This window comes from Chlorocebus sabaeus, chromosome 12, assembly GCF_047675955.1.
Source record: "Chlorocebus sabaeus isolate Y175 chromosome 12, mChlSab1.0.hap1, whole genome shotgun sequence".
Taxonomy (NCBI): domain Eukaryota; kingdom Metazoa; phylum Chordata; class Mammalia; order Primates; family Cercopithecidae; genus Chlorocebus; species Chlorocebus sabaeus.
In genome coordinates, this window is record NC_132915.1 from 31,251,965 (window position 1) to 31,276,096 (window position 24,132).

Here is a 24,132-nt window from a genome sequence, read left to right on the forward strand (position 1 = left end):
TTTTGTTTTTTGGTCATTTCCTATAAGATATGGAAGATAAACTATAGCATACTGTAGGTTATCCTATCATTTCTGCTTAATTCCAATTGAAAGGAATTTAGAAATAATTTTGGAATTCTTGAATTGTCTAAAAATTCAATTGTATTACTTTTCAGGAGATAGATAACTTGAACCACTCACAAATCAAACATTTCCAAATAAACATTTTACTTAGGGATCTGCTTCTAGAAGTACAGGTCACCCTGTAATCAGGAGCAGTCATTCGCTACTGATTATATGCAAGTGTGATTCTTGTGTTCCTTGGATATAGTAGTCTAGTAATGAACTTTAGCTTAATCTTGGTCAATTTGCCAGATTTCAGAGGAGCAGAGCTTTTTTCTTTGTCACACTCAAAGATACCAATAGTTGGGTTAGATACCTGGGGGGTTAGTTTTGGAAAAAGGACACCGGTTCTGCAGAGACCAAACCAGCCACTCATGAGATGACATGGGTTATAATACCTTTTCTGTTTTTCATTCTCTGTGAAACCATGACTTTGCAGTAGTTGTTATCTGGAAAGTATTAGTTGAGGAATCGGGGGTTGTTAGTTACAAATGACCGAAATCAACTCTGCCTGATTTAAATAAAAAGGGAATATATTGATAGGATACCGGGCAACTCATCAGATCTCCAGGGTTTCTGAAGAACCTGACTCAGGGCTATCCCCAATATTATGCTCTACAACTGGTCCAGTGAGGACAGGCTGTGGTTGGGAGCAGGCAGAAGCTTGACAGAGCCATTACCACTTTCCTGGCATTGTTGCTACTGTGGTCTGCCCTGCACCAGTGTACCTGTTGGTTTCCACACCCTGGCACTTCTAGCTCCTAACTCACAGCCTTGGTGATGTATCTGGTTGCTGGAGCTGAGGTTTGTGCCTGTATCTTAGCTGCCAGGGAGGCAGCATTTTCAGTTTTTTTAGTGGGAGGTAGCCTCTCGCCTCCCACCAAAACTCATTAGGTAGTGAAATTTCCAAATACAGAATAAGGTTTCAGATGCTGGGCAGCAAAAAATGCTGAGAAACATCCAGTAAAGAACTGGGAGAAGGTCTTAACATCAAGCCATGACATGATTTTCTCTCCTTTGTAGCCCATAGATGAGAGCAGCCAGATGAGTGACCTCCCTGTCAAAGTGACTCACACAGAAACCGGCAAGGTTCTGTTCGGACCAGAAGCACCCAAAGCAAGTCAGCTGGACGCCTGGCTGGAAATGAATCCTGGGTAAGGCATGAAAGCAGCATTCATGGTGTTCTTTTAGCTTTTTAGATTTTGGTAATCTTGTACAATCTCGAAACTAAAACTACACAGCCTTTGCTGAGATGGTTGAAGTTGTTATTTGGATTTGTCTTTTACACATAGAATGTGCTATTAAGTCATGTGTGTCTTTATTGTTTGAGAATTTAAAAAACTAAGTCCCCTCCTCTTCCTCACTCTTTTTCCTTAGTTATGAAGTTGCCCCTAGATCCGACAGTGAAGAGAGTGATTCTGATTACGAGGAGGAGGTATGTGTGTATCTCTGTTTGGGGTTTATTGGTTTGAAAGTTGTCAGAGGAAGAAACTTCTTCCTGAATGTAAGCCCGGGCCTCGTGTCCTTCTATCGATTCTTCCTCCTGGATTGGCCTTCAGGTGACAGCTGGAGCTAAGGATTTACAAATGCTTTGATGGTGTATGCCTAGAGGTACAGTGATCTCTTGGGAGGCCCCGGCTAATGGGGAAACTTGGCACATTCTAAATTCACTTGTAACCAAGAAAAGAGAAGCTGGCATTAACTTGGAGATGATGAAGTGGTCTTTTGGGGGAGAATTGGAGATGGATTACTTTGGGAAAGGCCATGCCATACCTCTAAGTGGTTCACACTGAGAATTAGCTGCCAAAAAGTTCTGAAGTCCTTCAGGCCTTAGAGTCTGTTTGCAATTCTGAGTCTGGAAACTTGGACAAAAAAGGGCAACATGGGCTTGGTTTAATGAGTTTATTGATCCTCTTGATTTCTCTCCAAATGTGATTCTTGTTTGAATTCCTTAAATATACTTGTTACCCAAAGAGAAGCGCTCAGTCTCTTGGAAGAAATACTTAGTATAACTAGAACCTAAAATGGAAATCTTGGGTACTTTTAATAGAAATTGAGAAATAATAAAATATTTGTTAAGTCAGCTGCAAAATGTTTAATGTAATAATTAAAAATAGAAGTATTAAAAGAAGTTTTGATTTCCTTTATTAGAGCATTGTTAATATACATTAGTTAATATATACTAAGTCATTAGATCTGATATTTTTGAGAGTGCCGTAGTATAGGTGCCGAGGACCAGGTAAAGCATCCTTACCCATAATAGCTGACTAGGATCTCAAGACTATAGCTGTTTTCCTTCTATTTGTAGACTTGTGTTTTCCAAATTAGTCTTCCATGAGCACTTAATGCTTTTGTAAAAAGGAAGAATAATAAGAGTTACATTATATTCATATATAATATATGATGCATATATATTCATATATATATTATTCATATATAATGTATGATCGTTAAAAAGCAAACATGATTGGGCATGGTGACTCATGCCTGTAATCCCAGCATTTTGGGAAGCTGAGGTGGGAGAATTGCTTGAGTCCAGGAGTTCGAGACCAGCCTGGGCAACATGGTGAAACCCTGTTTCTACAAAAAATACAAAAATCAGCAGGGTGTGGTGACGCATGCCTGCAGTTCCAGCTACTCAGGAGGCTGAGGTAGGAGGATAGCTTGAGCCCTGGGCAGAGGCTGCAGTGAGCTGAGGTCATGCGACTGCACTCCAGCCTGGGTGACAGAGCAAGATCCTGTTTTTTTTTTTAACAAAAAAGCAAATACTTTTTGGGGGATGCTATTTTTTCCCCCAGCTACTCTATCTCTAAGATATTTAAAGGTGGTTTGTTTACTTGGATGAATGGGCTTATAAATGACCTACTGAAAGAATCTTCTCTTCGAGTTAAGAGAGCCAGAGAGGGCAGAGATAAGATAAAGTAGGCCGCCTAGCTGGCAGGTGCCAACCTGAGGATGACAGGCACAGACAGCCCTTGTCCCTGGGCCCATCGCATGGGTTTGCTGCAGGTGAGCCTGAGTGACATGTGGAGAGTCATGTCCCCTCTCAGCGTTTTATTTCCTGGCCTGGAAGATGAAGGAGTTGTGCCAAGGCGTTAGCTTACTCCCTGCTTCTAAATGATCTGCTATCGTAAGGTTTGATTTTTCTCCTTGATAGTATGTCAGTTCATACTTTGTTATTTAAGATTTATGGAAAAGCATGGTTCTCTTTAAATCTGCTTTTCAAGGAAATTCTACTGGATTGTCTGGAAAGATTTAGCCTTCTGCACCAGGTTAGTAGTGGACACAATGGACATTTATTTAGTGATGCTTTCAAATGGGTCAGCTGGATGTAGTACTCAGTTGAGAAGGGAGAGGTGTTGAATCCTTTGCCAAGTTATTGAGAGTTTTTAATCTCAGTACTCTGTGATGTGTGATGTGAATCAGCCACAGAAAGCAGTGTGCTTGCAAGATCCAGGTCCTCTGCGGTGGACATGTATGGGGCCATCCAAGTCCCATGGGCATTATCAGAGAGTGGATTTTTTTGTTTTGTTTTATATTTTGTTTTGTTTGGAGACAGAGTTTCACTCTTGTTGCCCAGGCTGGAGTGCAGTGGCGTGATCTTGGCTCACCGCAACCTTTGCCTCCTGGGTTCAAGCGATTCTCCTGCCTCAGTCTCCCAAGTAGCTGGGATTACAGGCATAAGCCACTGCGCCCAGCCATCAGAGAGAGTGTTTGTATGAGAAGGAGGATCCTAATATCTCTACAATATGGCTTTAGAGAGAATGCTACTGAGTGAAAGCAGACATGCTCTACAGGACTCTGATAACCAAATAATGATAAATATTTATGTTTCTGGCATGATGTTTACATACTCATTCTTGGGGGCGAGGGTTCTAGGGGATTCTCAGAGAGTTTCCTTCATTCTCTCATTCATGATTTCGACAGCAATGGAATGGGGGTATTGCCTCACTTAAGTAGATGTTAAATTTACTTCCTCCCTGAATTTTATGATCTTACTTCATTTGTGAAGTTGAATACTAGTTCATGTCTTTTCAGAAAATGTCAATCATAGAGATTTTCTTGTTAAGATATAATTTCCTCCCTATCTTTGTTCCTTCTCCAGGATGAGGAAGAAGAGTCCAGTAGGCAGGAAACCGAAGAGAAAATACTTCTGGATCCAAATAGCGAAGAAGTTTCTGAGAAGGATGCTAAGCAGATCATTGAGTGTGTATTGAGTTTTTCCCTTGGAAATGCATTGCCTGAGGATGATGCTTGATGAATTTTCTTTTAGGAAATTTTGTTTAAGGAAGGCAACTAACTTCACGCCTACACTCTGCTTGAAACTGCTCTTAGAGGTCACCACTGAGTTCTGGGTTCCCAAGTCTCGGGGTTTCATGTTGATTCTCCCTCCTTCCCTCCCTTCCTCCCTTCCTTCCTTCCTTTTCTTCCTCACCTCCTTCCTCTTCTCTCTCCTTAATCCCCTCCTCCAGCTCAGGCTCACTCCTGAGCGTCACACCTGTCGTCTGCACTTCAATCCCAGACTGAACTAATGAGACTTACCTCCCTAACTGGCTGCTTCGCTCCCTTTCCTGCCTCCCTTTATGACATCAGCACTCTCCCTGAAACCCAAGTGAGAGACACCATTCCTGTCTTCCTCCTGCTGCCATTGCCAAGTTGACCACCAACTCCCGCCCAGTCCCTGAACCCTCTCCAACCCTCTGAGTGTCCTGGCTCTGTGTCTCATCCATTCCTGTGGGCCCTCTACATCAAGGGTTTGCACATTTCTTTGCTTGTATAGCTCGACTATTAAAAGAAAACTGTTGTGAAACAACATACAACAGAGAAAATTTTAAAAGATGAGGTATTTTAAATACCAGAAATAGACATCCTCATACTCCTCCCTTTTAGGGACCCACTTCAGGGACCCTTCCTCTTACCAGTCTGCCCTGATCCTTCCCTGAAGGTGTTAGGAATCCCCCTCAGTGGTTCCTCATTGCCTATAGAATAACAGACTAGCTCATGAACAAGGCACAGAAGATAGAAGCCTGCCTTTCCTCCTTCCTACCCCTTTAATGTTGGGTTGCCCTCTCCCCCTGCCCTCCCAGCTTTAGCCAGTGTTCTGTGAACAGGATTTATCTTTGTATTTAACAGTCTAGGACAGCTTTGTCGGCAAAGTGTTCAACTGCAGGTGTAGGTTTCTGGCTTCTATCTGTCTTTCGGGTCAAGGGGACCTGCATTTGAATCCTGGTTTCACTACCTTTTATGAGATTCAAACAAATGAAGTAACCTCTGTAAGCCTCAGGTTCTCCACCTGCATAAAATGGGGATGATCATCATCATGCCTTTTATGCTTGCTTTTTGTGAGGATTACAGATAGTGTATATTAACTGCATGGCAAGTAGTGGTTGATATATAAAACACACTTATTGCAGCTATTTTAGGTTCTCAAATCATTTTTTGAGTGAAGTAAAACAACACAGGCACACACATGTCTGTGTGTGATTCTCCACTTTTTCCTTTCCCAGGACAGCTAAGCAAGACGTGGATGATGAATACAGCATGCAGTACAGTGCCAGGGGCTCCCAGTCCTACTACACCGTGGCTCATGCCATCTCGGAGAGGGTGGAGAAACAATCCGCCCTCCTCATTAACGGAACCCTAAAGCATTACCAGGTAATTGGTGTGGTTTGTGTTTCCTTGGCAAGTCGTAACCATTTGCCTAATTTTGATTGAAGTATGTCATGCACATGTTAACTAAAGGCTTTTGATGACGAGACATTTTAGGCCACATCACTTATAATACTGAGATTCCTTTCATTGTGCCTATAATTCTTCTTTTAGAGTACTCCATGTTACTATCTTTACTAGGGCATGCCATACCCATTTTCTCTTTTATGCTTTTGGGATGTATTTTAAGTGATCTCTGCAAAATGGGAAACCCAGCCACATTCTATTAAACTGGAGAACATCCACGCCTCATCTTGAAGCAGATGAAGTATTTCTTTAAAATCTGTAGGTGTGGCTGTGGTTTTATGCCATGGATTCAACCCGCCTAGGAGTAGCCGTCTACTACATTTATGCTTTTTCTTAAGACACAATAGGCCAGGCGAGGTGGCTCACTCCTGTAATCCCCATCACTTTGGGAGGCTGAGGTGGCTGGATCACTTGAGGTCAGGAGTTCGAGACTAGCCTGGCCAACATGGTGAAATCCTGTCTCTACTAAAAATACAAAAATTAGCTGGGTGTGATGGCACACGCCTGTAATCCCAGCTACTCCGGAGGCTGAGGCAGGAGAATCGCTTGAGCCTGGGAGGCGGATGTTGCAGTGAGCCAAGATCATGCCACCGCACTCCAGCCTGGGTGACAAAGTGAAACTCATCTAAAAAAAGAAAAAAAAAAAAAAAGATGCAATAAAATTGTGAGCATCTGTGCTTTGATTAAAAATTAGGCCAATGTTTTATTTGACCTGTAATTGAGGCTAATTCCTGTGTTCTACCTTCTACCACTTTGTGATGTTTCCCAAAGTGTGTTCCATGAGACATTTGTTCTATGAATTGCTCCTTAAAAATTAAAAAAAAGAGACCAGGTGTGGTAGCTCACATCTGTAATCCCAGCACTTGGGGAGGCTGAAGCAGGCGGAGTATGAGGTCAGGAGATGGAGACCACCCTGGCTAACACGGTGAAACCCCGTCTCTACTAAAAACAAAAAAAAATTAGCTGGGGGTGGTGGTGGGCGCCTGTAGTCCCAGCTACTCAGCCTCAGCCTCAGGAAGCTGAGGCAGGAGAATGGCATGAGCCTGGGAGCGCAGCTTGCAGTGAGCCAAGATAGCACCACTGCACTCCAGCCTGGGTGACAGCGAGACTCTGTCTCAAAAAAAAAAAAAAAAAAAAAAAATTAAAAAAAGAAGTTTATGGCCAAATATTGTAACTAAGATTAACATATAAATTACTATTTCTAAATTGAATACTTGTGAATGAGTTGATAGTCTCATTATTGATAATAGGCGTAACCCTGGACTGTCCCTTGACAACAACCAGATACGGTCACTCTGGCAGTGACACCTCCTGTTAATTCACGTGCCCATCAGCACACTTAGGACTCTGTGGAAATCAACATGTAACCATAATGCACATCAGCATCCTGCAGTAAAATCACTTATTTAACATTGTTTAACTTTGTATTTCCCAAACTTCTTTGACTACCAAGCCCTATTTTTATATCACCAATTAACATCCTGTAAGACTAGCATCTTCTAGAATATACTTTAGGAAGTGTACTTGTTGGCATCAGGTCCTCTCCACTCTTAACACTTGGCACTGTGTCTGCTGCCCTTGCATAGGAGTGCAGAATACAATGACTGCGAGTACAGTACTGCCTTGATTTGTGCTAAAGCACTAGCAGTTTTTACCTACCATTGCTTTTACATCATCAGTGCAGATGTCAACACAGTAAAAATGACAAGTGATGCCTTAGTATTGTCATGCAAATCATTTTGACCTTGTAGATCTCCTGCCAAGGTCTTGGGGGCCCCCTGAGAATCCCTGGAGCACATTCTGAGGACCACTGCTCTGGCCTTAGTAAGGTCATGTGTTCTCCAAAGACCATGTCATAGTCATGAGATCCAAAGCAGGTTTCATCTTATTTGGCCTACCTGACATAGATGTTAACTCACAGCATGCTCTAATAAACTTTTGTATATCTGTATATGGGAGATCCATCTTTTGAATTATTTGTAAATATCTTTTAATGCCACATAGATTTTCTTCTGTCATCCAACACCCTTCTAAGCACTCTTCATCACTCTCTTTTCAAAGCCAGCTTCTACTTCCATATGTGAGTTTTATGCCTCTGTGTTGCTGAGCTGCTGTACATTCCCTGAACATGCCTTGCAGTGTCTCTCTGGGTTTATACCTCATGAAGTGTCTTCTTCCTGGAATCTTGACTAGCCGTATCTGCCTGATGAGATCTCACAAACCACTTCAAGTTGTGGCTCAAAGCCTTCCCTGATCATTTCTCACAAACCAATTCAAGTTGTGGCTCAAAGCCTTCCCTGATCATTCTCTCCATAAGTAAGCTTTCTACCTTCTTGCTTCTTGACAGGTTTTTGTGTCATTAATATTTATTTAACCTTGACATGGCTGAGGTCTTCCTGCTACTCCTAGAGAGCCACATAAGCTTAGTTCGACATGTGATCCTCCCCCTGGGCAATTCTGCCAGTTTCCAGCCTGAGAAAACCTAAATTACTTCCCACAATTTTTGTGAATTTCTGGTCTCTGTTGCTAGTTTCTGCTTCTGTTTTGTATTGAATTAGCGCAAATGCAAAATTCAGCCCTTTATCAATTTTCACTTAAAAAAAAAAAAAAAAATTTATCCTACAGAGTATCCAGAATGTTTCTTGTATTTAGTTGACTTTTCTAAAAGTCTAGTGGTTTCAGGGACACATTGCAGGCAGACAGCTTCTCCTGTCTACCACTGTTTGTTTTACAATAATTTCCACTCTTTCCCTCTATCTTTTGCCCATTCTCTTGGAGGCTCTTCCTGTTTCTCTGCTTATCTCTTGGTGTTGCTGTAGTTCTGCAGAAACCTTTAGGATGACTTTGGAATCTTGCATGGTACAAAGTATCTCAAGTGCCTTATGGAAGTATTGCTTCAAACCAATGTAGTGTCTCCCTAAGAAAAATTCTTGTCAATACAGTTTTATATGTATACATATACATTGGCACTGTCAACCACTTCTTGGTATATGTGTATACGTGCCTCATTCATTGTTCTCTTTGATTTGAGCTTCCGAAGGGAGGCATGCATCTTACAGACCTTGGTATCTATCTGCTACAGCTCCTTGCATGGCCCCTTGCACAGAATAGTCATTTAATAAATATTTTAAATAAACTAATTACTTGCTTTGTTCTTACATAAAAAATTAACATTTCCCTAAGCATAACATCATTAGCAAGCTGAATTGACTTTAGCAAATATATATATAATTGATCCTATCATTTAAATCCAGCATCTGTGGTATGATGGTGGAAGGGAATTGTTGATTGGGGGATGGAGGTTTAACAACTTTTTATTTTCACCCAACCTTACTTTTGTACTTAATGTGGGGAATCTCTGGTGCTGTGTTTTTTTACTTCAGAAATATGTCGAGCGTGTTTCCAGTCACCAGCTTCCAGTGTGCAGCCTTTGGGGAGTACTCACATTGCAAAGTTTCCATGTGTTGCCTGGGAACTTCCTCCCTGCCAGGAAGAGAAATGTCCTCCTGTGGTCCCAGCAGAGTGTCCCTGGCTTCCTGGTCACTCCACCTTCTCACCGAGGGGACCTCACCCTGGGGGTAGCCTTTTTATTACCAAAAAGGCTGTTTCTAATGTGTGCCAAATCTGCCTTCACATTGGCTTTTTATTCTTGGAGTGGTTGGATTAGATTTTGGTTTGGGCTTTTTTCATTTATAGTAATTCTAGAATGTCATATACTGTGAAATACTAAGTATGGATGAGCGGCAAAGCTGCTTTAAAACTCACCAGTATGCTGCAGCCCATCATTTCTAAATCTGATTAACACTCAGCACCTGCCAAGCAGCAGGAATGATTACAGGCTCATATTTTACATTCTTTTTGCATTGGTGCTTTCCCCCATTTTCCTACTGTGGGAGACCCAACATATAGCACTGAGGAGTTAAGAAGTCACAGCCTCGCTTGAGTTGTATTAGTATTAATTACCTGTGCAGATCTTGGATAATTGAAGCAATTACTCTTCATTTCAGCTCCAGGGCCTGGAATGGATGGTTTCCCTGTATAATAACAATTTGAACGGAATCTTAGCTGATGAAATGGGGCTAGGAAAGACCATACAGACCATTGCACTCATCACTTATCTGATGGAGCACAAAAGACTCAATGGCCCCTATCTCATCATTGTTCCCCTTTCGTAAGTAAAGTCATTTATTCCACAGTCATCGTTCTGTATGTTGATTAGTAGCTTATCCTTGTTTTTTACTTAAGGCAGAATTGTAGCATGTAGTAACCTAAATCCAGATTACCAAGAGCATGTAATCTGGATTTAGGTTTTAATTTCCCACCCCTCCCCATCCTAGCCTGTTTGATTGGCTATATAAGCAGGGGACCAAGTGATTTTATCAGCCATTAGCATTACAGGTCTACACAGCCTGAACACTGCATAGTGAGTCTTGCTCATCATTATTCCTTAAGTGGCTCACAAAGGGGAAAGTTTGTGTGTGTGTGTGTGTGGGTGTGTGAGGTTTCTTTGATTTTTTTTTCCTTATTCCATTTCCAAAAGATTATATATTCTTAAATCTTCCTTTTAAAGCGGAATATAAATCAAAATCACAACTACGAATTTTGCATTAAAATAACCTTAGTTTATGCACTGAGGTTATATTTCAATGAGTTTGCTGCTTAGTAAGGACAGGCCTTTGCTGTTCACCATTACGTTCCCAGTGCCTCACCCACTGGGTGGTTCTTAGAAGGTCCTAAGTGGACAATACTGAGTGAGGGCATAATGATTCACAAGCACCCTCCCTGGGAATTCAGTGTGTCTGCCTGTGGGTGTTAGGTTGCAGCTTTATTCACTGAGGTCTTATTATAGATCTCGATGCTGATAGGAACTTGGACCTTCAGTAAGAAGAAGGATTCTATTAATATTATTGTGTTTTCTTTGAATTTTTTCTAATGAAGACTATTTGCAGTCCTTTTTGTATGAATTATCTGTATCTATAATATTTAGGCATCTTTTGCATTTAATCTGTATTTTGCACGTTCTGAATCATATATACAGTGACACTTTCAGGACTTGAAAAAAAAGTCATTCAATATTTCTTCCCCTGTTCCCTCTTGACAGATTTATTTTATGTTTTCATGTGGTTTTGTAATTTCTTTTTCCTGACTCACCTTTTTTCTGAACTTATATGACTGTTTATGAAGACTCCTAAAATTATTCTGGCAATTGCTTTTTAAAAATATCATATTACAGTTTAGTTTTTTGCTCTCTATGTATTCTCTAGTTTTTTTCTTACAAGATTTTTTTTATGAACTACAAACTTGTCATGTTTTGTGACAGTTTATTTTGAACTTATCTCTTATTTCCACACCTTTAAAATATGTTGTTGAGATATGTTATATCCTGTAGCCCCTTTCAAGGTGAGGCCTGAAAATGAATAAGAACATCTTTTTAACCATTGATTTTTATACAAATGTCTTTTTTCTGTGTATTTTTTTTGTTGTTCCATAGGACTCTATCTAACTGGACATATGAATTTGACAAATGGGCTCCTTCTGTGGTGAAAATTTCTTACAAGGTTTGGAATGCTGTATTTATATATAAATGTGGAAAAGCAAAAAATAGACCCTATTTTCTTCATTCCATATGCACATCTGTGAACTGTATTTGGTTGTAAAGTTTTGTCATGTACATCATGTACTAAACCGTGAGAGTTAATCATCCCAAGAAGATTACTGTAATAAACCATAATTACTTTCAGATAGTGAAATCCAAAAGAAAATTGTTAATTATCATATTGCAAGGTTTCTGATGAGAGTAATACAAATGACAAATATCACACATTCTGCGTGCTGCTGACTGGCTCGCTGTGGGCTGCTACTGTGCCGACTGTTCCTGCAAAGTCAGGCAGTTACCCGGGTGCCCGGGCTGCCTGCTGTACTTTCTCAAAAGAACTGGAGCCTTTCAGCAGAGCAGTGGGTTCTCTACTACCACAAAGTCACTGTCATTTCTCTTTGCCCTCCCACTATCTTTGGTGGGAAAACCTTTCTAAAAAAGATCTGAAAAGGGTCAAGACATGTAATTTAGCCAAAACTTCCTCGTGTATAATAGATCAGTCTATGAGAATGTGTGTCTGTGCATTCTTCAGTCACATGTCTGGGCATCATTAAGCTATGAATAGTGAGAAATAACACACATATACGTCCATAGGATCATGCATATACTTTTTTCTTTCCATTCAGGGTACTCCTGCCATGCGTCGCTCCCTTGTCCCCCAGCTACGGAGTGGCAAATTCAATGTCCTCTTGACTACTTATGAATATATTATAAAAGACAAGCACATTCTTGCAAAGGTATGTTTCTAAAAAATTATTTTCTCTCTAATTATGGACCATCACACTGGAATGTGAAGTATTGCCCAAATCAATAGTATAATTAGATCCTTAGATGGCTTGTCACTTTCTTTATTTTTTAAAAATTTTGTCAGAGTTTGATGTATTTAGGTCATGGATTTGATTTCATGCTTGCTATTTGTGTGTGTGTGTGTGTGTGTGTGTGTGTGTGTGTATGATTGATCCTGGAGTGGCTCTTGCCTATCCTCTCAGAGTTGATGAGTTTACATCTCTTAAAAAAGTTCACCTGGTTGCTTCTGCAACTCTTTTCTCTCCAACAGCTTTGAACATTCTCGGGAGAGAAATAATTGTTTTTGTTGCCCTGAGATATTGTCAGTGTAACTTCATTCCTCTTGTGCCTTTGTTTCTCCAATGATCAGCCAGACACCTCTGCATAGGGTCTCCACCATATGAACGTTTATCCAAGCATTGGCTTTTGTGGTAGTCTCGTTTCAGGTTTTTCCTGGTGAAATAATAGACTATCATTGTTTGAATTACTCAAGGCTGTTTCTGTGACTATTTATTTGAAACTGAGAAAGAGGTGTTTCTGTGACTTACATGTCTCCTAATTTGTGTGTCCTAAGTTGTTCCTCAGCCACAAAGTAGAAATTTTTACTCCCGTTTATATCCTCTTGTCTTCTAGTACATTCATGTAGAAAGATGGAAGTACTCTCTCTCATGGAACAAATAATGAAAACTCATTTTTTTTCTCTTTAGTAATTTTTTTTTTACCCCATGATGTTTTGAAAGCACTATAATCTGAAACTAAGTTATGTCCAAAATTGAATAGAATCTCTATTTCTGGGGTCTCTTCTATCTCTGCATTAAACTCTTGCTCTGGGAACTGAGAGTTCCCTTCATGGCATCATAGGAAATAACAAAAAGGAAATGTGTTCCCAGGGGAGGTTTAATAATTGAGATGGCACTGGCAACAATGTTGTGTTCCACCTCCTCACACTCAGAGATGAATTTGGCAGTGTCAAAAATGATGTGTTTTCAATATTACTATGGGAATGTATTTGTACATTTGAGATCCTTTTAAAAAAATTCATATTGTGTCATCTGCATGTGTATTTCAAGATTCATTGGAGATGCCTGGTAATGAGATGCATTGCTTTTATTTGTTACGGGAGAAATGGAGCTATAGAAAGGGGTAGTAATTTTGTCCAAGTGGAAGACCTAATTAGTAGTAGACCCAATAGCAAAATCAAAGGCCTCTGATTCTTTATTACTTCATAAGCTAAATTAGGCAAGAAAGTAGATTTAGGATATTTATTTAAATATGTTTTTATCTGCTTACCTCTTTTCATGCTATTGGTAAGTTTGAGGCGGTTGATTGTACGGTTTTAATTATCCTTTAAGCACTTTCCTTAGAGGTGGTGGAGGAAGGAAGAAAAATTGAGGTAGGTTTTTTGTTTGTTTACCTATACATCCCAGCCTGACTGATAATTTTATTCCTTTTCCCCTGGCATGTCTGATGCTTCTAATGAGGAAGGCAAGGACTGTATAGAATACTTCCCTCATCTCCCTTCTGTCTCTAGGAGCTTTGCAGCAGGATCTGGGGACATCTGATCACCAGATGTTTTTCTTGGCCATAGCCACTGTTTTGTAGAGAATGGATAGGCTTAGTGGAACATTCCTCATTGTTCTCACTTTAAGAAACTGAACAGTGCTCTTAAGAGGACTGAAGGGTAAGGCATGAGAGAGGAAAGGGACTGTGTAGACAGGATAGAGGACTGGGCCATTTAAGCATTCTGCACGTTTTACGCAATAGTCATGTTGGGGAAGTATGCTGTATTTAATTCTGCAGTTTTGGCATAAATAGAGGAATGATATTTTTGCACTGCCCTTTCTGCCAGTGAGTATATACTTTTATTTTAGATAAAAGAGGGGTCCTAGATCTGGCAGGTAAGGAATGTGCGTGTATTGAGGGAGCTTGGTTGTCAGACCTAATTTTTGAAGAGCTGTATGTACAAATTTAATGTGAAATGGTCCAACTTTTAAATGTTAGCAACCAGTCCAAACAAAACAAAACACACTTCCCAGCCAAGCCCTAAAGGTAGTAACCAGCCAGGCTAATAGAAAAGAAGGTATGGAGCCAGGAATATCTCAGCTGTAGAACCTGCTAGGGCCATCTGGGAAAAATCAGTCATTAACCTCTGCTTCAGGTGGGTACCTATATTCTGCACCTGTCATGAGCCGAAATAGCATGACAATGAAATCTGGGATAGCTGTCATGATACAGTATTAACAGAAGGGGCATTGGATGGGGAGATGCAGGATCCACATGCAGGAACAACCATGTCATTCTGAACCCAAATTTCCGTCTTTGTAAAAAGTTGATTTGGAATTATATGGTCTGTAAGGAACATTGTTGCTTTAACATTCTTTTATTACAGGATGTCTTATGCGGCCTATCAGGCATGAGACATTGTTGAGATTCTCTTGTCTCAAAGGTAATCACAGCATATCATATACCAAGGATGGGTTCTTTGGTTTCCCGTACCACTACTTGCTTGTTGGAAATAGTTGTATTTTCCCTTGCTTACTACATGTCCGTCCTTCCTCTTATGTTATAGATTCGGTGGAAATACATGATAGTAGATGAAGGCCACCGAATGAAGAATCACCACTGCAAGCTGACTCAGGTCTTGAACACTCACTATGTGGCCCCCAGAAGGATCCTCTTGACTGGGACCCCGCTGCAGAATAAGCTCCCTGAACTCTGGGCCCTCCTCAACTTCCTGCTCCCCACAATTTTTAAGAGCTGCAGCACATTTGAACAATGGTTCAATGCTCCATTTGCCATGACTGGTGAAAGGGTACTGGTCTGACTTCTGTTTTTTCTACTGCATGACAATGACATGAAATGAAAGGCCCTAAAGCTGGGAACATTACTGCCACAGAACACCCGCAGGGTGGTTTACAATGTTGTTTATTTTATGAAACCCATCGGTGGGTGGACATGGTCTCGTGGTGGGGTTATTTTCCCCTCCTAGGAAAATGGATCTAGTGGTACACGGGGCATCTAACCCCTTTGTCTTTTGCCATCATGTTTACCAGATGTCTTTTGCCATCATGTTTACTACCAGAAAAGAGTCCCTACTGGTGGAACCAGTGGGTCACAGGGAGGATGAACATGGAGATATTTTGCTGAATTAATTTAACCAGACCAAATTAACAACTAAATACAAGCTTTAAACAAATCTTTCCTTGTTATAAACTTGGAGTTCCCTTTGAAATATTTCCACATGAAGAGTTTGTGTGTAAAACAGAACTAGTTTTCACTAATTTTCTGCACACCTTTTTTTTTTTTTTCTTTTTAGGTTTTAATGTGAGTTTCAGTTTTGTGTGTACATAAATTGTCTTCCTGGAGTAGCCATTTATTTTCCAGTTTCTTGTTGTTCTTTCCACTGTCTTCTCTTAAGACCTCATTTGTGAAAGGAAGACAATGGGCCATTGCAAGAAAAGAAATGGGCACATGTCATTTTCATAGTGGTTCCTCATTCACAGGAATGAAAAGCCACTAAAAATGCTTTAGTAAAATTTCGGTTTGAATTATTTGGCCCTTTGATTTTGAGGTACATGGACCCCTCCTCAGTGGTTAACTCACTGGCTTGCCCATTTGTAGAAAGTAGTGTCAATCAACTCTGCCCCCTAGAGGTTAACAGGAGAAGGTGAAAGAGAAAGCCGGGAAATTTTTAAGTTTGGCTAAATCTGAACTAGATAGGGCTGAGAAAAGGAAAGGAGTGAAGTTAGAGGGACTTAGAGGTCCACCAGCATAAACTGGATTGACTCTTATTCCTCTTCTTTATATGTGCAAGCCCCTGTTCTTTTAGTGTGTTTCTGTGTCTGAGACAACCAAGACGAAGGGCCTAACTTAAGGCTGCCACTTTAAATAGGGAACATACTAACTATTGCCCCTCTTCTCCCATTCTATCTCAATCTTCAGTCCATCTTCATTGACAGTCATATTCCATACAATTTGGGGCTGTTGACACTACTGATAAAAACTGGTGGCTTTTGGACTCTTTTCCGTAGAACTCAGCATTAAGACAAAGATCTATTTAGAGGTCATTTTGTTACCGCTTGGTAGGCAGGTGGGAAGATAATTCAGAGGTAGATATGATAGGCTTAAACCTGGCTTTAATGCATGTAAAATGTCAATCATATATTGATCCATATAAGTGTAACATAAAGCTTTATTGTGTGAAACATCCTTTTCTTTAAAACATCAAATTCATATAAGCCTCTCTTACAGGTGGATTTAAATGAAGAAGAAACTATATTGATCATCAGACGTCTACATAAGGTGTTAAGACCATTTTTACTAAGGAGACTGAAGAAAGAAGTTGAATCCCAGCTTCCAGAAAAAGTATGTCGCACAGTCAAAAGTTGTGGGGTTTTTTTTCCTCCAGCAAATATATTTGAAGTACCTGCCTCTGAAATTGTGTTTCTGAAACAGCAGACTCATATTGTAGTTATAAGTATCTTGAAAATATCTTAAAGTGCTTTTTTGTTTGATAGGGCTAGAGAGAGAAGGGAAATTATAGTATTTGCAGCCTGTTTTCCAAAAGTGTTTGAGCGGATTTTATAAAATCATCAAATTCATTGAGTCTCATTTGCATTTTAGTTTTAGATTTTTTTAAGTGACTGGCCTCATTGAGTTCACTGTTGCAGGCACTGTAGAATTGTTCTGCTTATAAGTGAATGGAAGATTTGACTTTGGGGACTTGTGTCATCATTGAAGGGGATGGGAAACATTTGCAGGTTTTCTAGAAATGTGTTTAGCATTTGATGTTTGTGATGTCACCATTCTGACAGTAAGTGAAAAAACAAGAGTTTCTGCAAATTACAGACACATCATCTAATTATTCGGGGACATTATTTTTGTTCCGTGCCATAAAAATTAAGTTCCTGTGAACATGTTAAGCCAGTATTTTTCAGACTAACTTTTGGAAACTTAGTTTGCGGTGCTTTAGAACAGCTTTTGAGCCGTTCGCTCCATGTTCGGGGTTGGATTTGAGTATTAGTTTACTATGTTTCTGATCATATTTTGGAACCATGCATATTTGAATTCTAAGTTTCATTCTCTTGAAGATAGTTTAGCATTGTATACTATTTGTTGCACGAGGTATTTTGATTGGAGTTTTTTCTTTAGAAGAGCCAATTCTGAGATGTTTTATTTTTTGCATGATTGTGGTTTTTCTGGGTAACAACTCTATTTTTGGACAGATCAGTTCCTCCTGTTCATTTTTAAGTGGGAGTTGTCAAGATGGTATACAAAGTTGATCACTTTGTTAAGAGAGAATTTTACGCCCTAATCCTGTATGCATTGACAGTCGGAAAAAAAATTAAAAATTATTTTTATACCATGCATGTCTCAGTGAAAGTCTAAGTATTTAAGTATTTTATTCTGCTGGTGAATGCATCTTGGGTGTAGAATGCTGTTGATATTCCCTTGGACTTCCTGTGGTCTTGGCCTCTGGGTAGCACCCTTTCTGTTCAAGATGGAATTTAGTTACTGAGTAGATAAATTGGTAAATGGGTATAGTGGCCATGTGGGTGCCTTGAATTACTTCCTAGCATACAGTTACCGTGATTCTGCAAGTGATAGAGATGGAATGTTAATTATTTTAATTTATCACATAATTTCTTTTTTTTTCTTTAGAAGAGGTATAAAATAAAAGGCAATTAACTGAAGACTTTCATTTATTCATTCCATGAAACTTCTTAATCTTGTTCATTCATTTCTAAGACTGGCTAATACAGATAGATTTTTAAAAATATATTGCAAGTTGAAAGTATGTTATGTTTTAAGAAAATCCACTAGAGAAAAATTGAAATTTTTGCAGCTTAAGAATTATGAAGTGATTAATTATATCACAAAGGAATTCTGTGCTTTACAGAAATATTTATTTTATGGTTCTTTCTATAAGAGAAGTTCCTGAGTATACTTGAAGGATGATAAAATTTTTAAAAAATGTGTTTACCCTCAAATTGTCAAGAGTATGTCTCCTGCGTAAAGTATACATGTACTCCTTAGCACCCAGAGTATTATATTTGAGATATGTAAAATAGTCAGTGTGTGGTGTTATATATGGCTACCTTTAGAGGTATCTGTATCTTTAAAGGCAGCCATGTTATCTTTTCCTGGAGGAACTTGGTGGAGTGGAAATCATGGGCTCTGCTTGTCAGAGTAGGCATGGGTTTCACCACATTCTCCATCTCTTACTATGTGAACTTGGGCAAGTCATCTAAACTAAACGGGTCTTAGTGTTCTTATCAGTGATCTGGAAGAAAAATGACTCTACCTTATGGAGTTCTGAGGATTAAAGGGATGTAGGGCTCCTAATACCATGCCAGGCACATGGTAGGCACCCAACCAGTGACAGCTGCTTCTGCGTATTCCTTATTTTCTACTCATGTTGCTGTCTCTGTTATTAATGGGACTTCCATTTTCCTATTCTTCAAGCTCTTTCTCACTGTTCTCTTGTCTTTGCTATCCTTCCAGTAGTCCCCCTACATCTCTCTCTGTAAACTTTTCAAGTGCTTTGTGTGTGTATGTGGTTGTTGTTGATATGGCTGGGCTGATGTTCATTTTCTACTTTTTCAGCCTTGTTAGGGTTTTTTTTTTTTTTTTTTTAACCTGGGAAAGTTGGAAATCTCATTGCCATCTTAGAGGGTAAAGAAGTTTCTTTTACCAACACTGCTTACAGCCACAAACAATATGTATGTCTTACTTAGCCTGAATGAAGAATCCAGAAAGGAACTATGGCAGATGGAGGAAAAGGCTAAATACTTTCACAGGAGTAATTCTCAAATGTTTTTATGAAAAAAGAACCATATAGGAAAGAGGCTTTTACTTTGATTTTTTAAATTTATGTATAGTAAAATTTGCTTCTTTTGGTGTATAGTTTTATGAGTTTTGACAAATGAAGAGTTGTGTTAACCGTGCCCACAACAAAAATTCAAAATAATGTAATCATCCACCCCTTCAAAAAAAATTCCCTGGTATTCCCTGGTACTACTTCTTTTCAGTCAAACCCTCCCTCGACTCTTAGCCTCATGCAGCCACTAATCTGTTCTCCATCCCTGTCTATAGCTTTGTCTTTTCCAAAATGTCATATAAGTAGAATAAGACAATATATAACCTTTTGCATCCGTTTCTTTTTTTATTTGGCAAAATGTGTTTCATATTCATCCATGTTGTTGCATGTATCAATAGTTGGTTCATTTTTATTGTTGAATAATATTCCATTATATGGATGCAGCGCAGTTTGTTTGACATTTGGGTCATTTCTAGTTTTTGACAATTATGAATAGAGCTGCTATATACCTTCATGTGCAGGTCGTTGTGTGAACATAGGTTTTCATTTCACTTGAGTAAACGCCTTAGGTATATGACTGCTTGATCGAATGGTCAGTGTATACACAGATTTATAAGAAACTTCTGCATTGTTTCTTAGATTGTCTGAACCACTGGGTAGTCCCACCAGAAATATATGACCATTCCGCTTCCTCCACATTCTCATTAGTGCTTGGTATTGTCAGTTTTTCAAGATTTTTAGCCATTCAATAGGTGCATAGTGGCGTCTTGTAACTTTAATTTGCATTCTCAAATGTCTAATATCGTTGAGCATCTTTTCATGTGCTTTCTCAGGTGAAACTAAAGCAGGTATATGAAGGCCACAATTTTGTAAATGCAGGTCAACCACATAGGAAAATTAGCTTTAATATTAGTCTAATGAAACACTTAATGAGCAAGGGAATATACCCACCCCCAAACCACCAACACCGCCCAGCTATTGGCATAAAATCCATTTCTTACGCGTGGGAAAGAATGCCAAATAGAAAGGGGATTATATAAGAACAACTTAAGCTAAATAAAAATTGATTTTTCTATTTAGCTCCCATTTAAGGTTATCTGTGCTGACTCTTTTGTTAATTCATATCATCAAGAACCAACTATATGTGTAATTGGCTGGGTATTTCTTTATGTCTAAATATGCTAAAATATGTATATAATGTCTGAGGTTAACTAGAGGTTGACCTACCTAAAGTCAGTCCTGATTCTGATATAGTTTGTGTAAAACACCAAAAAAGCTTTGCTTACATTGGCAATTTGTGTATTCATTATATAAAATTTTGGAATGCTTAGCAGAATTAGTCATTACTTTGTTCCTCTCTCATGCCATAGAGTTTAGAACCTGAGACTTTCATAAATTGAATCATATTGTTTAAAAATCTCAGTTCACAAAGCAGTGATATATCACATGTAGTTTAGGTTTATTATTCCAATAATACATCCTTTAGGAAGGGGAATTATAAATGAAGAATAGTATTCAGGCAGAAGCTATGAACAAAGTTCAAACACTTCTACAGGGTTATATAAGAGGAAATGCTGGGGCAGTATAGTGACCTGACTTGCCTACTTTTAGGGACCAGTTAGGCCATTTACTAACATAAGAATGCTTAGGAGATAAGTACCAAATACATGAGGTCAGCACCTCAGTTTTACGTATAATTTAAACGAAAATAGCTCCAGTGGCTCTCACAAGTCCTAACTTACTGGGAGAATCACCCCCGTGAAGAAGTCACAAGTTTCATTTGCTATAGCACCAGTATATTTTGAGGAGCTTTCACATGCATGCTCTAAACAGATGCCATCACATTTTTTTGGGGGGCGAACTCAGACTCAACCGAGTTGGAGTTGGCACGATTATTATAAAAACTTCTTGCGTCACTGTGATTCAGTGTGGTGGCTTTAGAATTGTTCAGCCCATCCCTTTTCTTGATACATACCTGTTGATTGCCTGCTCTGTACATTGTGCTGCACTCAGGCCAGGTGGGAGGCATAATACACCAGAAATGGGAGGCATGATGTGAGAAGTCAACAGACTTGGCTGTGGAGGTGAGGGCTACTCACACTGAATAATGGCGTGGCAATGCAAGGCAACATCATCCCACCAATCAGAATGAATGACTCAGGAATTCCGGTGGTTTAGGACAGGGGTACGCAGTATGTACACATGGGTGTATGTGTTGGGGAATGCTTATTAGTAATCCACTGGGTGGAGAAAGGTGTTAGAACAATCATATATATTGATCTTTCTCTTAAAAAAATCTTTACTGATATTTTAACATGCAAATTGACACTGGTACCTTTGTGATAGGTAGGTATGTGTGTCTGAAAGCCAGTCATGTGCTGGGAGTACACTGTGTAGGTTATCCCAGGGGAAGCGTGAGAGTGATCTCCACCACTGGGAGCATCTGACAGTCCATTCATCCTTGCTGCCTGGTTCATTTACTTTCTGCCAATGGTAAGGCATTATGGGTCTCCCTGTGCCCAGGTAAGGAGATTTAGTATGATCTGATTTTAACTAAACTACCACCCCTGGTCCCCAGAAGGGTTTAAAAGGATTCTGCAAAGGAGTGCAGGTTGAAATCACATAAGCATAGATGAACAACGGGAAAAAGGCCGTCCTGTCTCTTCTCCCATTCCTAGTGTTGGTGTTCAACAGCTGCATCATGGTACTTGGGCTGGAGTTGACGAAAAATATTAGATATCATCAAATTGGCGGCTTTAAATAGGGATATAAATCAACTTCCTTTAACATTGACCCATGCCCTGAAAGTAACTCATATCTTGAGACATTAATATTAGTGCATGCATATAGTAATTCATAAATAAATATGTAGATGTGTATTGGGAAAATGAGCTTTAGCATGTCTTCTTGTTTTTCTTCTCCATTATCAAAAAAGCTTACTGACAAACTTCTTTGAGAGAAATGAAAGGGAAATTGGCTTTGGCTGATAGTGTGATTGGGAAAGATCTTAAAAAGGGTCCTCAGGGTAGAGTAGAGTTAGAAAGGAGCCTTAAGACTAAGTAAGGACATCCCAGGCCTGGGAAAAAGTACAAAAACAAACCAAGTGGCATGGAGTTGTTTAAGAAGGCTCTGGGAGCAAACATAAAATACAGTTGTGAAGCTTATGTGATTTTGATCATGTGTATTAAATCCCCTAATTGTGTGAGGAAAGAGACTCTGCCTTTCAAGAGCAGCCATCAGGTCCTGGAGAGCAGCTTGCCTCTCTGCGGACTTGATCTCTTTGAGGATGCTTGCATCCCTGTCTCCATGGCATCACCATGCGTGCCTCCTGCTTTGCAAACTCCTTCACCTCCAGCCCTTAGCAGTGGCTGACTGATAGGAAGGTGCTTGAGTGTTCTTTCCTGAATTCTGGATCTGCCTTCCCCAAATGCATAAGCATCAGCCTTGCCTTCTACATTCAGGAAGGTTTGATCAAGCCAGGAGGGAGGTGCAGGTGAAGGTGAACCTCAGGCAGAGCTAGGAAGCCTGAAAATCTCCTTCGTCATCCTAACATGGAGCTTGAAAGAGTGGATTCTATTTCAAATCCTAACTGTGCCATTGAATAGCTATATCTTTGGGCCTGTAGCTAAATGTCTGTGGTGCTCAGATTCCTAATCTATAAAATGAGAAGGCTAAATGTAGCTATCTCAGTAGAGCTCTTTTGTGTGTTATATGAGGGAAGGCACAGAAAGCGCTTTGCACTTTGCACAGGGCCTTTTTTATGGAAAGAGCCCAGTAATATTAGTCCTTGATATCATTTTACCATTATACTTGTTAAAGTCTAACGTCGTTCAACATTTTTCTTTACCATTATCAAATGTCATTGTGAGTTAACAGCTCTTGAGAAAGTAGAAGGCTGGGTTAATCACTTCACAATGTATGTGTATATCAAGATATCACAGACATACCTTAAATATATATAATTTGTGTTTCTATATATTATACCTTTTTAAAATATTATACCTTGATACAATTATACCTCAGTAAAGCTGAAAAAAATTAGAATTTTAAAAAATTATACTTTAAGTTCTAGGGTACATGTGCACAGTGTGCAGGTTTGTTACTTATGTATACATGTGCCATGTTGGTGTGCTGCACCCAGTAACTCGTCATTTACATTAGGTGTATCTCCTAATGCTATCCCTCCCCCATCCCCCTACCCCATGACAGGCCCTGGTGTGTGATGTTCCCCCACCCTGTGTCCAAGTGTTCTCATTGTTCAGTTCCCACCTGTGAGTGAGAATGTGCAGTGTTTGGTTTTCTGTCCTTGCGACAGTTTGTTCAAAATGATGGTTTCCAGCTTCATCCATGTCCCTACAAAGGACATGAACTCATTCCTTTTTTATGGCTGCATAGTATTCCACAGTGTATATGTGCCACATTTTCTTAATCCAGTCTATCATTGATGGACATTTGGGTTGGTTCCAAGTCTTTGCTATTGTGAATAGTGCCGCAATAAACATACATGTGCATGTGTCTTTATAGCAGCATGATTTCTAATCCTTTGGGTATATACCCAGCAATGGGATGGCTGGGTCAAATGGTATTTCTAGTTCTAGATCCTTGAGGAATTACCACACTGTCTTCCACAATGGTTGAACTAGTTTACAGTCCCACCAACAGTGTAAAAGTGTTCCTGTTTCTCCACATCCTCTCCAGCACCTGTTGTTTCCTGACTTTTTTATGATCGCCATTCTAACTGGTGTGAGATGGTATCTCCTTGTGGTTTTCATTTGCATTTCTCTGATGGCTAGTGATGATGAGCATTTTTTCATGTGTCTGTTGGCTGCATAAATGTCTTCTTTTGAGAAGTGTCTGTTCATATCCTTCACCCACTTTTTGATGGGGTTGTTTGATTTTTTCTTGTAAATTTAAGTTATTTGTAGATTCTGGATATTAGCCCTTTGTCAGATGAGAAGATTGCAAAAATTTTCTCCCATCCTGTAGGTTGCCTGTTCACTCTGATGGTAGTTTCTTTTGCTGTGCAGAAGCTCTTTAGTTTGATTAGGTCCCATTTGTCAATTTTGGCTTTTGTTGGCATTGCTTTTGGTGT

At 39.6% G+C, this 24,132-nt stretch overlaps 1 protein-coding gene across 11 annotated transcripts in view; it reads left to right on the forward strand.

The window, feature by feature from the left end:
• Nucleotides 1-24,132, forward strand: part of SMARCA2 (SWI/SNF related BAF chromatin remodeling complex subunit ATPase 2) — a 182,050-nt gene that overhangs the window by 58,118 nt on the left and 99,800 nt on the right. For all 11 annotated transcript variants that reach the window (XM_037998454.2, XM_007969380.3, XM_037998457.2 and 8 more), the window contains exons 11-19: nucleotides 1,126-1,256; nucleotides 1,480-1,537; nucleotides 4,208-4,308; nucleotides 5,610-5,757; nucleotides 9,846-10,009; nucleotides 11,330-11,396; nucleotides 12,061-12,171; nucleotides 14,790-15,032; nucleotides 16,472-16,585. In XM_037998454.2, the coding sequence (XP_037854382.1) occupies nucleotides 1,126-1,256; nucleotides 1,480-1,537; nucleotides 4,208-4,308; nucleotides 5,610-5,757; nucleotides 9,846-10,009; nucleotides 11,330-11,396; nucleotides 12,061-12,171; nucleotides 14,790-15,032; nucleotides 16,472-16,585 (1,137 nt within the window). The remainder of the gene's footprint in view (nucleotides 1-1,125; nucleotides 1,257-1,479; nucleotides 1,538-4,207; nucleotides 4,309-5,609; nucleotides 5,758-9,845; nucleotides 10,010-11,329; nucleotides 11,397-12,060; nucleotides 12,172-14,789; nucleotides 15,033-16,471; nucleotides 16,586-24,132) is intronic.